Raw genomic sequence first — 16,144 nt, 5'->3', positions numbered from 1 at the left:
TATCGACGACAAACTTCATTTCATTGAGGAACCTGTTGAAATCTTGGGCCGAGAGGTCAAACAGTTGAAGCAAAGCAGAATTCCTATCGTTAAAGTTCGGTGGAACGCGAGAAGAGGACCAGAGTTCACGTGGGAGCGTGAAGACCAGATGAGGCTGAAATATCCGCAACTGTTTCCCGAGGAAACTACTTCAGCGGACGATCACTAAAATTTCGGGACAAAATTTTCAATAACAGGTGGGTAATGTAACAACCCTGATTTTTCCGTTACTTCCATTAACCTTCCGTTAGTTTATTTAACGGCGATTATTTAACTTTTATGTGTTTACGTGTATTAAATGCGTACTTGATCTTCGGAGGGTTTTAATAATTAATATGGGGTGATATTAATTCAAATAAATATTTCGGGTAATGAAATACGATAAAAACGATACGATTTTGGTCATAGCTTTTTGAGCAACGAAACGCTCGGGTTTATTTTAATAATTAATTTTATTAATTATTAACTTTTTAAAATATTTAATTTATTGGGTTTTTATTAAATTAAACAATTGGTTGCATTTAACGATCGGGTTAGCATTCCAGGCCTTCGGTACGACTAAACGGCACTTAAAACGAATCACGATTACACGTGATTGCAAAACGAGAGCCCAGGAACCCCATGAGGGCCCCATCGGCCGAAACCCCCCTCCCCACCCCCTTTTTATGTCTAAAACTTGCAACTTGAGGGACTTAAATGTTAATTAGGGGATTAGGGCTAAATATAAAAGGCTTGTGTAAACCTAAAACTGCATAATCTTTCCCCATTATTTTTTTTGGTCGATCCCTCCTCCTCTCCCTCTCTTGGCCGTCGTCCAACTCACACACACACACACACACACACACTCAAACTCAATTTTTGATTAAACCTCAAGAACAAAAGTTGCAATTCGCGTTATCCTCTACGTATTGGTGTGCTTTGATTGTTGATCTAAGGTATATTTGCATGAACCCTAATTCTTAAAATCTGAATTTTATTAAAGTTTCATAGTTATGTTGTCAATTGCTCAAGTCTATACGCGTACGTGTTAATCATTATCGTTATTTTGTTTGTTTGATGCGCTAGGGTTTAAAAACGAATTTGTATTTGTTTGATCAGAAAAATTAAGCTTTTCAAATGTTAATTATTATGTCATAATCAGATTCCTTGCGAAAAACTATTGAGTTTAGGCTTTGGATTCGCTTGATTTCGTTTCCGTATGATTAAGTTATGTCGATTTGAATTATCGTTGTGTTTTTGTTGCTTGATCAGAAATCTGGTATTGATAGAAAACGAATTGGCATGTGAGACTTATACCACTGGAAATATAATTTAAAGACACTCAAGTTAGACTAGGATATCATGTCGTTTGCTTATGTATAGCCCGAGATATGCTAGAATTAGTGTAAATGTAGTTTTATACAGCACTTGCATGAAAATAACCTTGTATGATAAAATGTGTTAATTTCTGTGATTAAAGCTTTGCATATTTGAAAAGTAGACAAAAATTTCTTCATCTTTCATGTGGATATCATAGGCTAATTGTATCTAGATCTTCGGATAATCGCGTGCGAATGTGACTAACTAAATGAGAATCGAATCTGTAAATTAATCACGGTTTTGTACTATGTGGATTATGTGAATTGTTTGAGCATGTATGCTTCTGGAAAATGAAACCTAACATGATATGTGACTTGTTTTTAGTTTATGTCAATCTCTGAAATCTTATGCGTTGGGCACAATAGAGCCATACTTTATGTGAATTCTGATTTGAGCTGAAAACTGAATGTTCAACTTGCACGAATAAACTGTACAAATTAGCTAAACAAAAGTTGCTATATTTTTTGTATGTGTTACTTTGATTTGTCCTTGAACTATGTCCGCTGGTCTTGTATCAATTGCATGTTCCAAACTCCGGTTATAGCCAAAATGAAATCAGTGCGCGGTCAGAAACTGACCTGGCAAACCCCAAATGTATCCCTTCTAATTCCTGACTTTTAATTGTCGTATGAGTCCCTGGACGGACTTTTTGGAATCTATTTTAAGTATATTTTTGATCTGGAGTTTTTCATATTTACTTGAATTTTTTACTATGAGATAATGTGCTAAGTATGCTACGTGTTCATAAACATTGTGCATGACGATAAATTGAAATTGTGAAAATGATCATTCATGACCTAAAACGTATTGTTTGACTTAGGTTTGACATGTTGACCAATATTTGACATGAACTTACTGATGTTGACTTTAGTTGACTACTTTGACCAAGTTTGACTTTCGGTTTGACTTCGGTTGACTTTGCTTGACTTGCATTATATAGTTGACTTTTACTTTAAAACGCGTCGAGTCGAGCAATAAGAAATGTACACTATGAAACCACACTTATTTAAGATACATATATTGACCAACCTACATACGTATACTTAGGTTGTCTTACTCAGCTGTAAACCGTATAAGTCGTTTGTTTTTCAATCCGAGCTTATTCAAAGGTGAGTCTATAGTCCCGCTTTTTACATGTTTTCAGGGATGAGAATACACGCTGTTATATTTACATCTTCAAATACTTTTATATTGACATGAGTACTACACATATGCATAATGAGTTTGTTCAAAAAGCCTCTAGCTTGAATACTTTTAATACCATCGGTGTAAGCACAATTTAGATGGACGGATCCGTTAGGTTGACAACCTCACCCGCTATAAAAACAGTGGTGCATTTACTTTGAACATTAAATACATTTGAACAAGTGTATAACATTTTACGAGGTAAGGTCGGGTATAGTGGTTTCTATACTCGGGTCATTGCTAGTATCCAGGTGCTCAATTTATGCAGACGATAGATTCTCGTGGTTAAGGAAACTAAACTATTTTTCTGATAACTGTTTTTTTCCAGATACTGTTACATTACTTTAAACCTGTAGATTCACCAACATTATATGTTGACCTGTTTTTGCGTGTTGTTATTCTCAGGCCCTTAAGAGGTATGCTTCCGCTGTGTTTGCTGCATGACTGGCCGTGGAGTCAGCATTTGTTTTAAAGAACATTATTTACTTTCGCATTTAAAACTTTTTTACTGTTTAAATATTGTTGGCTTGTGGTTACGATCACAACAGTGTTTCTATTTTGGGATTTTTGACTTATGTTTGTTTTTGAAAGTTAATTTTTGAATAAAATTAAATGCGATTGCTTTAAACGTCTCATATAGAGGGCGTAACTGTTAACTGTGGGACCTGGATTAACACGCCGTCAGATGGAAATTTGGCGGGGTGTTATATAAACGTAGAGCGTAACGGTAAACAAACAAGTGCAACTTTGAGGCTCGAATAGAAACAGTATAGCAGGGTGACAAGGATTGGTTGAGGTGATTGTCTTGGGTCTGGTTCCACACTAAAACAGAAACAAAACAATAGCGAATAGCAGTGAGAGAGACAGCAAAATAGCTGCAGTCACATGTAGTGGTGGCAGTTTGATTGTAGTGATGGTGGTTTTATATTGAACACAAACTGAAACATGTAATGATGATGCTCACGTTGGGTTTACAACCGAAACAACAAAGTTATAACAACGAAAGGCAAGAATCACAGTTTGAAGTAGCAGCTAGTGGTTGTCAGGGTAAATAGTCCATGTTGGTATTTTAAGTGGGTTTTGATGGTTTTGGGTAATCATGATGTGAACAAAAAAAGAAAACCGTAGTTGTGGTTTGATTGATTAATATGAGTGACAGGCTGAAGGTGTTTTGGTGGTCCAATGGTTAAGGTAACCAGTGGTGATGTTTGATAAAACTCAACGGTTGATAGTGGTGATGATGAACGACATAGGAAAGTGGCCGATTGGTGGTTCTTCGGTTTGCAAGTGGTGTTAGGGCGGTGACGGGTGACATGGTGATGATGGAGGGTGGTGTAGTTGTTCTAGCCTTTTTTTATATATGAAATGGGGATGTTTGATGTTACAGCGAAATCAAAAAAAAAAAATAAGGTAGGTTACATGTTTGAAAGATAGTGGATTTCTTTGGTTCAAAACAACATCAATTAATAACTAGCAATCGATGATTATGGTGGTTGAAATGAGGGTGGCTACGGTTAAGTATGGCTAAGGTTCAGTTGGCATGGCAATAGAATGAAACAAGTAAATGGGTGAAGATATATATGTCATATGAGTGAATACTTATATGTATATAAATATAAATAAATATGAATATGAATATAATATGAATATGATATGATTCAAGTGGTATGGAAAGCAAGGCCAAAAGCAGTAATAATGACACATAATTTAAACAGTGACAAATACTTTAGCAGCCGGGTGAATTGGATTCATCTGCCGACACTTTTCACGGACTATGTATCGTGCGAAATCAGTGGCGAATAAAAGTTTTCAGAAAAATCCCATATTTTTAAATTAACTATATTTATTTATTTAGGTCATTATGGTATAAAATTCAGTCATTAATTTAATAAATAAAAATTACATCAACTGTCCATCTCATTTAAGGGTAAAATATAAAAAGTGTTAAAATTAATTAATTAGATCATAAATATACTTTTAATAAGCCTACAACTTATATAACTCATTTTCGTATCACCGTTTATTTTAAAATAATATAAGTTCGAATTAAACTTCTCTAAATAATAATCGAAACGTCCAACGAGTATTACAATCATTAAATATTTATTTTTAATATACTTTTATTTATATATATAGATATGTTTTAAATAATAATTATTATATTTTTGTTTTATTTTACATAGATAAATTTTGGTAACAACAACATACAATAGTTAAAATTATATTTCTAATTATTATATATATATATACACATATCAAGTTACAATTAATTGTTCGTGAATCGTCGAGAGCAGTCGAAGGTCAATTGAATATATGAAATAGTTTAAACTTTTTGAAATTTAAAAATTACAGACTTTGCTTATCGTATCGAAATCATAAAAGATTAAGTTTAAATTTGGTCGGAAATTTCCGGGTCGTCACACCAATGGGTCTATCTATAGGCGTGGCACACGCGCTTCACTCGTGTGCATGGTGCCTAGATATTTTAGAGTTTACGTTACCGTCTACCGGATAGCGTATAGAATGTTCAATCTAAAGAGTTTGCATGTAATACAACTTAGATATCTCCAAGTATTCCTATATGTCCGTTTGAGCACGGTAAATTGAATATTTTTACGACTAGTAATATGACCTTCATTTTGCAATTCACATCATTCTTCCCTTTCAGTCATTAAGATGCATTCATCCTTCTCTTCCGAAGCCAGCTCCGTCATTCGGCTAGAACAATCATTCCTCCACGGTATCCGGTTACTTAAGAATAAAAAACCCATATCATAACTATAATCTTATCATGCCATCCATAGGGTGAATCATTAGTTCTAAAAAATATTGATATTAAAATGAAGGCGATGGTTGAATCTCGTGTCAACAAATTGAACACAATTTTTTTAATATCAGTTTGGGATCAACTATTATTATTTTTGTTTTTGGAAGGAAAAAAAAACTCAATTCCATTATCTTCCACTCATTTTGTTCATTAGTTTAACGTATAGGGACCTTTTTGCACTTGCGACTTATTTCAAGGTCTCCACTGAAAATCTGGTGTATATGGATTTGGATTTCAACTACCTTTCACGATTCGCAATAAATTCTTCCATTTTTTATATAACTTGCATTTAACTCTTCCCCGCTCCATCTGCTTCACATTTTCCCCCAAATTCTTTATACCTTACTGATAAACAACTCAATTCCAATCAAAACGACAAATATTTTTTTTAACATCTCCTACAATTTCTTTTTAATTTCGTATGCCGTTTGTTAAATTTACAGTATACGATCTACGCTAGGGTTTTTACTTAGTGTTCAGTGATCACGTGTTCTTGATTTTACTTTAGCTACTCTATTAAGTGTGAGAATGATGGAGGTGGAGCAAGTAAAACGAACAATTACGTTTGATGATGCGTCAATGGAACAGAGTATTGGATTTGTTAAAGCTCTACAGGTTTTTTTTAATTCATTTTTTATTTCGTTTATCGCTTATGTGATATATCAGATCTGATTTTGTTAATTGTATAAAATGATATTTATACGCTGTTTGTGAAGTATGTTATGTAAATTTAGCATTCGTGTATTTAATTTCTGTTATATACGTGAAGCTAAATGTGTGATTCTTTATTCGTATATATATTGTAGTATGAAGACAAATAACCTAATTGTAGAGTTTGTATGAAATGTCTACCTAAATGTGTGATTCCTTATGAAGTTAGATTCAAATTTGGGCGGTTTGAGACTTTGAACCATCTAACATATTAGTTGATGCAGAATATAATATATAACATATTAAGATAGCTCAATTCTTGATGCTCCTTGGGTGAACAAATTCCATTTTAAGGTATAGGTTCACTAATAAAGTCAAATAGTATAGAGTTGCTACAGCATGTAAGCTAGAATTCGGTTTAAACGTAGCGTTTGGCGGTTTGGGTCGTTTAATGTATCCATGTTCATTGTCACGTGAATGAATCAACCATAACCAGATCACTAGAGAAGAAGACCAGGGGTTGGGCTGTTACTCTTTAATGTCTTGTACATTATTGAACAGTGTTGTAAAATTCGGTTGAGTCGGTCAGGTGAATAGCCCTTCCTGTTTCCCCCAAAAACGCTAAAAAGAGGTCAATGCTAAAAAGTATGGTCGAAGTCTGCGTTAGTCGGCTTGAATTGGTTCCCCTGGAGTTAGACCTAAACAAATTATAGCTATTAAACAACCCCACATTGATGACTAAGAAAGAAAGGTAGAATAAGGTATTGAAGTAAAATGACAATTGCAATACCAAAATACCTTCGAATGTTTTTTCGGGGGCATGTATGTTTGTTTTGGGATATGTTATATGTACTTAGTGTCAGAACTACAATTTGTTATCTGGCTTTGTTCTTGAAGTTTATTTAACCATCACAAGATAGCCTAGTGGTTGGGTCCTTGATATACATGGTGTAATAGCGTTAACAATTAGCTTTTGTTTCATTTGATTTTATTTTGTTTCATAAAGCAATAATACCTAATTGTTACTTGACTAATCAGTTTTTTTTTTGTACAATGTTTTAGGAACTCAAAAACTTACGGCCTCAGCTGTACTCCGCTGCAGAATATTGTGAAAAGTCTTATCTGAATAATGAAAAAAAACAAGTGTGAGTATCATGTTACCGCCTATTAACTTGAGGGATTAATCTTATGCTTAGTTGTAGATGGGTGATTTTTGTTTTCAACCATCATACAAAGTTTCTCGTAGTGAACCTGCAATGTTTTTGCATAAGTGATAAAAAAACTTTATAGTTGCAAAACACTTCTGGACAATAAGTGCCAAGTAGTTTTGCACAATTTGTCCATACTTGTTCAATTGTGCATACTACATTGTAACTTTGGCCAATTTTGAATGAACAATAGTGGTCAGTTTGCATTTAAAAACCAAATACAATGTTTCAGATTTTCAGAATGTCAATACTGTTGCTGAAAATGGAGAAATAATAGATTTGATTATAGTGCTCATTTTTTGTGCATTATGTCCTTTTCGGTTATTAACATATCATCCTGATGAGCGGTATGGCAATCAATACACTGAGTTGTAGACAAATTTAAACTTTTTTATCAAATAAATAAATAAATAATACAATGGTTCCTTGTTGGGATGTCCCATAAAGAAATATCGACCAGTGATTTAATCTAGATTCATACATTTATATATGAATTGTGCTGCAGGGTCCTTGATAACTTGAAAGATTATACCATTCGAGCTCTTGTCAATGCTGTTGACCATCTTGGCACTGTTGCCTATAAACTGACAGACCTTATAGAGCAGCAGACTTTAGAAGTCTCAATAACTGAGTTACACGTTACATGTTTACATCAGGTACAGCTTATTGAATTTCCTTTTCAAAGGTCTATAAACTTACATAATATAGATTTTTGTTGCAAGCTATGTACCATTCTTGCAAATTTATAAACAATTAAAAATAGATGATATCACATTGCAAGAACAAGTGAGTTTGGACAATTGTTACTGGTTACAATCACTTTTCTGCAGCTTGATTTCCGGTTTATCCGAAATCACTGATTCTCAAACTAAATTTTTTCTTTGGTATTATCATAAGATCAGCGCCTTTCTTTAATTGGCGATGAAGATCCAAGTATAATGGTTCATAACTCAAATCACCCAACATATTGTGACAATCTACTTTTTTGATGTTAAGCAACTTCATACGTGTCAAATGTATACGGATAGAGAAGCTATCAGGCAGCAACAATTATTAGCAGTTTTACCAAGGCATCACAAGCATTATATTTTACCCAGTAAGAATCATGGCGTGACTCTGAAGTATTTCAATAGAACTAAATATAGCATAATTGATATGTAAAGGTTTAATTCTTTGGTATTGTTAGATTCTGTCAGCAAAAAGGTCCATTTTAGCCCACAGATCCAAGACGCAAGACAAAGTCAACTTCAACCACGAACTCGCCAATTTACTTCAGGTAACATACACTCCCTTCAATTATGAAAATTACAACAAAATAAGGGCTGGGTTCTCAAATGAAAACTGTAGTTAATAAGTTAAAGCTGTCTATTTGCCCGTTATTTGCATTATGAATCAATTGATGGTTTGAGCTGTTTAGTTGTTGTCGGTGAAACGTCATTGAAAGAATTTCTCATGATTCTTATCACATAGCCACACATTATAGTTAAACTCTCACCTACTGAAATATTGCTTCTTCCAAGTACACATCTAGGTTCTTTAGCTTTTCTTTTAATGGACAACCTTTTCATTAAGAAGAACAAAAGACAACAGAAAAGGCTTAAGGGAGAGCCATTACGGCGAAAACGGAAGAAACATAACTGAACCTAAATTTACAGGGAGCTAGAATAACCAAAAGTCGAAATCAATAAGCCAGTTAAATAAGAGCAACCCAGTTGGGTTAGGATTCTAACTAGACCAAGATGTATATCTGAGATCTTAAATACAAAAATGCATCTAATGCAGGTGTCCCTGTTGCAAATACTCTTTCTTGGCATTTAGCAACAGAAACCAAGTCTACATTAAAAGGGAGTTCACATCAGTTGATGAGGTAACCTACAATACTACTGTATAGCTCTCTTTTCACACGATATGATTTTTTAAGATATATTTATACAATTATTTATTCTCTTTTGTGGTTCTCATGAGTCAAAAGAATGAAATTCTACAAAATGGAAATTGTAGATCTTAAAATCTAATCAAACCTAATAGTTTCATGCATCTCTAGTGAGCTTCTATTTGAAATAGCTAAAAAGAAATTTGACGTTTGGTTAAATATTTGCAGCATTGAAGATCCCAAAACTGCTCGCCATACTCCTACATCTGTTCACACACCAAGTATGTAAGAGTGTGTTAAGCTTGCTATATTAGGTATATATTTGTTGCTGGAAACTAAATTTTTAGTTACTTATATATGTAGATGGTGAAGAGAACATACAAAGAATATCATCATCAGGCAATCCTCAATTGTCTAATGTTGGGCCAGCTTCAACCACAGCTATGCAGACACTTGGTATCACACGCAGGGTATGTTTCAGGAAGTTTCAGGAAACTTGAACATTTTTGCCTTTTTAAAAAAAAAAAACTTGCCGAGTGAAATTGACCGGTTGCCATTTATTGTATTCATGATTTTGATTTGCTTCAAACAAAAGGTTATTATCTTAATTCTTAAGATCTTGTGATATAAAATTGATGGGATTTTTCCACAGGATCCGGCTGAGGGTCCCAAGCCAATGACACCATTCCGATCATTTGATGCTCCAAAACGTGTGCGTGCCCCTGTTCGCAGTAAGAGTCTTTTGTCCGCCTTCTTTGTGAAACACAAGACACCCAAACAAGCCATTTCATAGAAGGGTCGGTATTCAAATGCAAGGTACAACTTTCATTTCACTCATCTCAAGTCATTACAACGTTACTGCTACAGATAAGACAATTTAACCCTGGTAACATTATTTTATTTGAATCGATCATATGTTTTTTTCAAAGCGATCGACTTCATTATGTGTAACACAAGTCATATTGTTACCGTGGGAAGTTATTCGTGCTAATAATTAAATTTTGTGACACTGTGTAGGATCATATTACAGATTCTGCGGGTAACTTTTGTATGGAAAGGAAGCTCTGAGGAGTTGTTAGTTTGTTACGATAAGAGCGAGCCTATTCAACAGTAGGAACTGGTTTAACTGTGATGGTAGTGTTGAATATGGCTGTACTTGGGAGTTGTATATGTCGTTACTAATGTACAAAATTTCTTTAATAAATAGGGCTCATGTGAACTTTATAGAAAATCAAACCATAATCCTTTTCCCGCTTGATGTACTGAAAAATTTATTACTCGTATAATTTTTTAATTTTATTTTATTTATTTTTTTGGCGAAAAAACGAATACTCATATAGAAACGAGATCGTTTTCCAAAGGAAAACACTTTCAACAGAGAATACAAAAGGACTAGAGGAAAACGGGAAGGCTCGCGTCTAGAAAGCAACCAACTAAAAAAACTATCTATATGCGATCCTTCTTAACATCCGAAAAAATGCAAACATTATTAATTAAACAAAAGAAACGAATAAAAGACGAAATACAACGAACGAAAGCATCCGAAGAAAACACAAAGTAGCATCATTTTGTGTTACTCCGTATTATGTTACACCATCTCTTGTTCAACCCTACAAAAACTTAACAACAACAACAAAACTCAATCCCGCATATGCGAGGTATTGGGGGAGGTGAGATGTAGACAATTCTTCTCCTATCAAAAAATAAAGACAAGTCATTTCTCCACTTGAAGTGAAACACTCTCAAGGGTAGAAAAAGTTAACGATTGAACGTTTAAAAACACGGTTAACGATCGGTTAATATAACATAAAAAAAAGGTTAACGATTGGTTAAGTAAACGTATAAAAAAGGGAAGGGAAGGAAACGAAAAAAGAAGAAATTCCTTTTTTTTTAAATGAGTTTACAAAAATACCCCGAAGTTAGAGGTATTTACTATAGTGCCACTATGGTATTTACCATAGCGCCACTATGAACCGTAATGAGGTTTAGTATTATGGTTAATCTAATGATTCTACTTTCTTAAACCGTAATGATTCTACGTTCCAAAAGCTTGGTGCTCTGTTGTTCCAATGAAGGTAAATATATTTTCGTGGCGGTTATTTTCATACAGGTTGCCTTCAAAGTCTGAGTCTTCTGGTTCGTGGAATTGACGTTCCTAGTCTGATGTGCTCTACTTGCAATTCGGCTATTGAAGATGTCTCTCACATTTTCATTCATTGTGAGCTTGCTTCACAAATTTGGCCTTCCATATTCAGATGGCCAAATCTTCCTTTGCATTCATGGCTCCTGGTTGGCGACATCAGACATTGGATTGATGCTTTACCTTCTAGAAATTGTCTGGTTGTGGAAGTGATTCTCCTGTTGGAGATATGGAGAACTTTAAACAATTAGAGGGAAGATTCCAAGAAACTCACACGAAGCTTCCACGAAGTTGTTAGGAAACTCACATGTAGCTTCCACGAAGCTGTCAGGAAACTCACATGTAGCCTCCATAAAGCTGTCAGGAAACTCACATGAAGCTTCAAGGAATTGTTTTTAGCTTACTCCTTAAACCATTCTATAAATAGACCCTCTTGTAACTCATTGTAAACACACCACAAATATTCAGTAAATACATTCTCTAGTTGGTCCATGGAGTAAAGCAATCACAACGATTGCATATAACCACGTTATCTCTTGTGTCGATTTACATTTCTTGCATTTATAATCTTTCATTCATTAAGTGGGTTAGTAATCTTGTAGAATTACTATCGGTGAGTGATCTTGTTGAATCACTTGCGTTGTTTTGGGTCCTAATATCCTTACAACTGGTATCAGAGCATAAGGTTTCGTTAAGGGAACGATGGCGGAAGACGGAAAGTTTAGAATCGACCGATTCGATGGGAGAGACTTTGGCTTTTGGAAGATGCAAATTGAAGATTACTTGTATCAAAAGAAGCTACATCAACCTCTGTTAGAGACTAAGCCCGAAAGCATGAGCGATGCCGATTGGACGCTTTTGGACCGTCAAGCTTTGGGTGCGATTCGTCTTTCACTTGCTAAGAACGTTGCACACAACGTTCTGAATGAGAAGACGACGTTTGCTTGCTTGAAAGCACTCTCTAACATGTATGAGAAACCTACCGCTTCTAATAAGGTTTTTCTCATGCGACAATTGTTCAATACGAAGATGAAGGAAGGTACGAGTGCAACGGATCATATCAACGAGTTCAACAATATCATATCGAGGTTAGCATCGGTAGATATTGTGTTTGATGATGAGTTAAAGGCACTAATCTTGCTTTCATCATTACCGGAAAGTTGGTCGGGTACGGTTACTGCAGTTAGTAGCTCTACAGGAACTACTAAGCTAGCGTTTGAAGGAATAAGGGATTTAATTCTTGGTGAAGATACTCGTAGGAGAAACTGGGGGGAATCGACATCCGGTTCCTTGTTAAGTACCGACAACCGTGGTAGGAAATTTGATCGCGGTGAGAAGAAGGGTAGAAAGAAGTCTAAGAAGAGGTATCCATCGAAAGATAGAAGTGAAGCTGTTTGTTGGGGTTGCAATCAAAAAGGGCACTTTCAAAGGAATTGCAAAAATGGTTCCGCGAAAGGTGTAAACTTGGCCAAAGGGGAAAGTGATGATGCACTTTTGTGTAGTGTTGAAAATTCTATGGAGTCTTGGATTTTGGATTCGGGAGCTTCGTTTCATGCTACTCATGTCAAAAGCATGATGAAGAATTTTCGTTCATACCAAGGCAAGGTGAGATTGGCGGACAACAAGCAACTCAACATAGAGGGCATTGGAGATGTTGTTTTGAAGACTACTCCTGGTTCTAATTGGACTTTGAAGAACGTAAGGTACATTCCTAAATTGAAAAGGAAACTTATTTCGGTTGGTCAATTAGATGATGAAGGTAACGCGGTTACTTTTGAAAACCGCCAATGGAAGGTGGTTAAGGGTAGTAGTATTGTGGCTCGTGGACATAAAAGGGGAACACTTTATATGGTTGAAGTGTTTGATGAAGACACGGTAGTTGCTACAGTTAATGTTGAGTCCGAATCAACTCTATGGCACCGAAGACTTGGGCATATGAGTGAGAAGGGTATGAAGATGCTTGTTTCGAGTGGGAGAATTCCGGATTTGAAAAAGGTAGAACTTGAGTTTTGCGAACCATGTGTATATGGGAAGCAAAAGAAGGTGACTTTTGGGAAATCAGGGAATGCACCCAAGTTAGAGAAATTGGAGCTCGTTCATACGGATGTGTTTGGTCCAACCAATGTAGAATCACATGGAGGTTCTCGCTATTATGTCACCTTCATTGACGACTCCACTCGAAAGGTATGGGTTTATTTTCTTAAAGCTAAATTCGATGTATTTAATACTTTTGTGAAGTGGAAAGCTATGGTAGAAAATGAGACTAACTTGAAGGTCAAGTGCTTGAAGTCGGATAATGGAGGAGAATATGGTAGTCTTGAGTTTAAAGACCATTGTGCAAAGCTCGGTATTAGAATGTTGAAAACGGTACCGGAGACACCACAACACAATGGGATCGCCGAACGTATGAATAGTACGTTAAATGAAAGGGCTAAGAGTATGAGACTACATGCCGGTTTGCCTAAGATGTTTTGGGCAGATGCGGTTAATACGGCGGCTTATTTGATAAATAGGGGACCCTCAACACCGTTGGGTTTCCGAATTCCCGAGGAAGAATGGCAAGGTAAGAAGGTGAGTTATGGTCACCTTAGGATCTTTGGGTGTAATGCTTATGTGAAGACCAAAGATGCGAATAGAGACAAGCTTGAAGCTAAGTCAAAGAAGTGTACTTTCATAGGTTACGGGTCAGATGAAATGGGTTATCGTTGTTGGGATAACGAGGCTAGAAAAGTGATTCGTTCTCGTGATGTTACCTTTGATGAAGATTCGGTTTATGGCAAACCGGAAACGGGGAGTCCTAAACCGGGTCATGTTACTTTTGACGATGTTTCTATTGATGATCTTGCAGGTTCTAGTGGGAGTACGGGTAACAATGAATTGCCAATTAACGGTGAGGCATCAGAAAACGCTAATGATGGAAATGATTCGGAAAGCGGTGATGATTTCGAACATAGCGCGAGTTCTAGTGATGAGGAGGATACAAATGAAACCGGTCCAACCATTTAGGTTACTCCTATACTAAGACGCTTGACTAGAGTGCCCAAACCTAATCCTAGGTATTCTCCATCAGCAAACTACTTGCTCTATACCGAGAATGGTGAACCCGAAAGTTACTTTGAGGCAAGGAAGACAAAAGAATCCATACAATGGGAGCTTGCCATGAAAGAAGAGATGGGGTCACTTAAGAAGAATAAAACTTGGTCATTAGTGAAGTTATCTCATGATAAAAGGGCGTTGCAAAGTAAATGGGTGTATCGAATCAAGAATGAGTTGGATGGCAAGAAAAGGTACAAGGCTCGTTTGGTGGTTAAAGGCTTTCAACAAAAGAAAGGAGTTTGTAGCGACCCGACCAAATCGTCATTGACGGCGCCGTCTACTTAGGTCCCGTTACGTGGTCATAAGTCTTTAAAACAACGTTTGACCAAAAGATATGTCGCATTCATTTCAAATGTAAAGGTTGCTCAAGTTTTACAAGAATAGTTCCACCACAAGTTACGATACCAAGTTTTAAGTACAAATGAAACTTATGCGACACAATTTAAAAGTATCCAAAAGACGCTCCATGTATGCATGTATACTCGACATCCAATGCAAGTATCAAAATAATGAGCGGAAGCATGTATCATGTATCGTTCAAGGACCTGAGAAAAACATAGAAATCTGTCAACGAAAACGTTGGTGAAATCATAGGTTTAAGTAAGTAAGTACAAGTGAACCACAAGATTTGCATCAATGAAATAATAGTAATACATTCCAAAAGTTTGTTTCACGAGCACCCAATTATCAATGCTTAACATTTCCTTCCATTGAACCCCATCACTTAGTGCTAGAACATACACTGTTTCTCGAAAATATATTTCATTCGTAAACGGTAGCGAACCGTTTGAATGAGGGTTTGTCAAACCCATATGGATCCATACAACATAAGTTCTCGCTTACACCCGGCAAGTGTAACTAATGATAATCGAATTGAGGATTTTGTTCTAAACTCGTATGTAGAATGTTTGTTTTTCCTGTACTTGTGTTCACTTAGTAAAGAAATGTTTATGTTTTCTCATCCCAAATGTAAGTTCAAAAAGAGTAAAAGTGGGACTATGATCTCACCTTGAGTGCACGAGTAGTAAGGTACTTCGACAAGTAAACGTGTGCAAAGAACAATGCTAGTCTTGACCTAAACAATAGGTTTGTATCAATAACGGTAAACACAATAGGTCAAAGATGTTCAATTAGTCCTATGGCTCGTTAAGACTCGATCATAATAGCATGTGAATCAAATTGTCATGTTTCATGCAAGGTACAAGTATAAAAACATGTTAGAACGATTGCACAATTATTTGGTTAAGTTTGATTAAAAGTCAACTTGGTCGGGTCAAAGTCAACAGAAAAGTCAACGGGGTCGGGTTGAGTATCCGACAATTTTTCTAAGTTATATAATCATATATGAGCATGTTGGCCAAGTTTCATGTTAATTGGAGGTCCGTAGCATAGCAAACATTTTCATGTCAAATGACCAAAGCAAACAGCCAGTTTTAGCCAAATGGGACGGCGTCCCAAATGGTTAGACGGCGTCCCGGTTTTAAGGTTGGGACGGCGTCCCGAGAAGCTAGACGGCGTCCCGGTTCAAAAGGTGGGACGGCGTCCCAAGTATCTGGACGGCGTCCTGATCTTTTCCCAGGCCCTGTTTGCTGTATTCCTCAAATGGACGAACCAAAACACAAACAATCACATTTTATGATCCGCAAACAATTAGAACATGTATTTTATATCATCGGAAAGCTCTTTCGACAAGGAACGCAACTAAGCACTTTTCATCAAGCAAAAACATCATATACTATAACCGAAATCCCGTCAAGTGATCAATA

The 16,144-nt window shown here is 36.0% G+C and overlaps 1 protein-coding gene across 1 annotated transcript; it reads left to right on the top strand.

Moving 5' to 3' along the window:
* Positions 1–5,730: 5,730 nt before the first annotated feature.
* On the top strand, positions 5,731–10,423 carry LOC139844770 (protein ABIL1-like). The gene is made up of 10 exons (XM_071834995.1): positions 5,731–6,025; positions 7,124–7,206; positions 7,775–7,925; positions 8,266–8,365; positions 8,456–8,545; positions 9,052–9,136; positions 9,371–9,423; positions 9,506–9,612; positions 9,795–9,958; positions 10,173–10,423. The coding sequence occupies exons 1-9, from the start codon at positions 5,939–5,941 to the stop codon at positions 9,933–9,935; spliced, it is 897 nt and encodes a 298-aa protein (XP_071691096.1). The 5' UTR covers positions 5,731–5,938; the 3' UTR covers positions 9,936–9,958; positions 10,173–10,423.
* The last annotated feature ends 5,721 nt before the right edge of the window (positions 10,424–16,144 follow it).

The sequence above is a fragment of the Rutidosis leptorrhynchoides genome, chromosome 4, assembly GCF_046630445.1.
Source record: "Rutidosis leptorrhynchoides isolate AG116_Rl617_1_P2 chromosome 4, CSIRO_AGI_Rlap_v1, whole genome shotgun sequence".
Taxonomy (NCBI): domain Eukaryota; kingdom Viridiplantae; phylum Streptophyta; class Magnoliopsida; order Asterales; family Asteraceae; genus Rutidosis; species Rutidosis leptorrhynchoides.
This window is presented reverse-complemented; position numbering and strand designations above follow the sequence as displayed.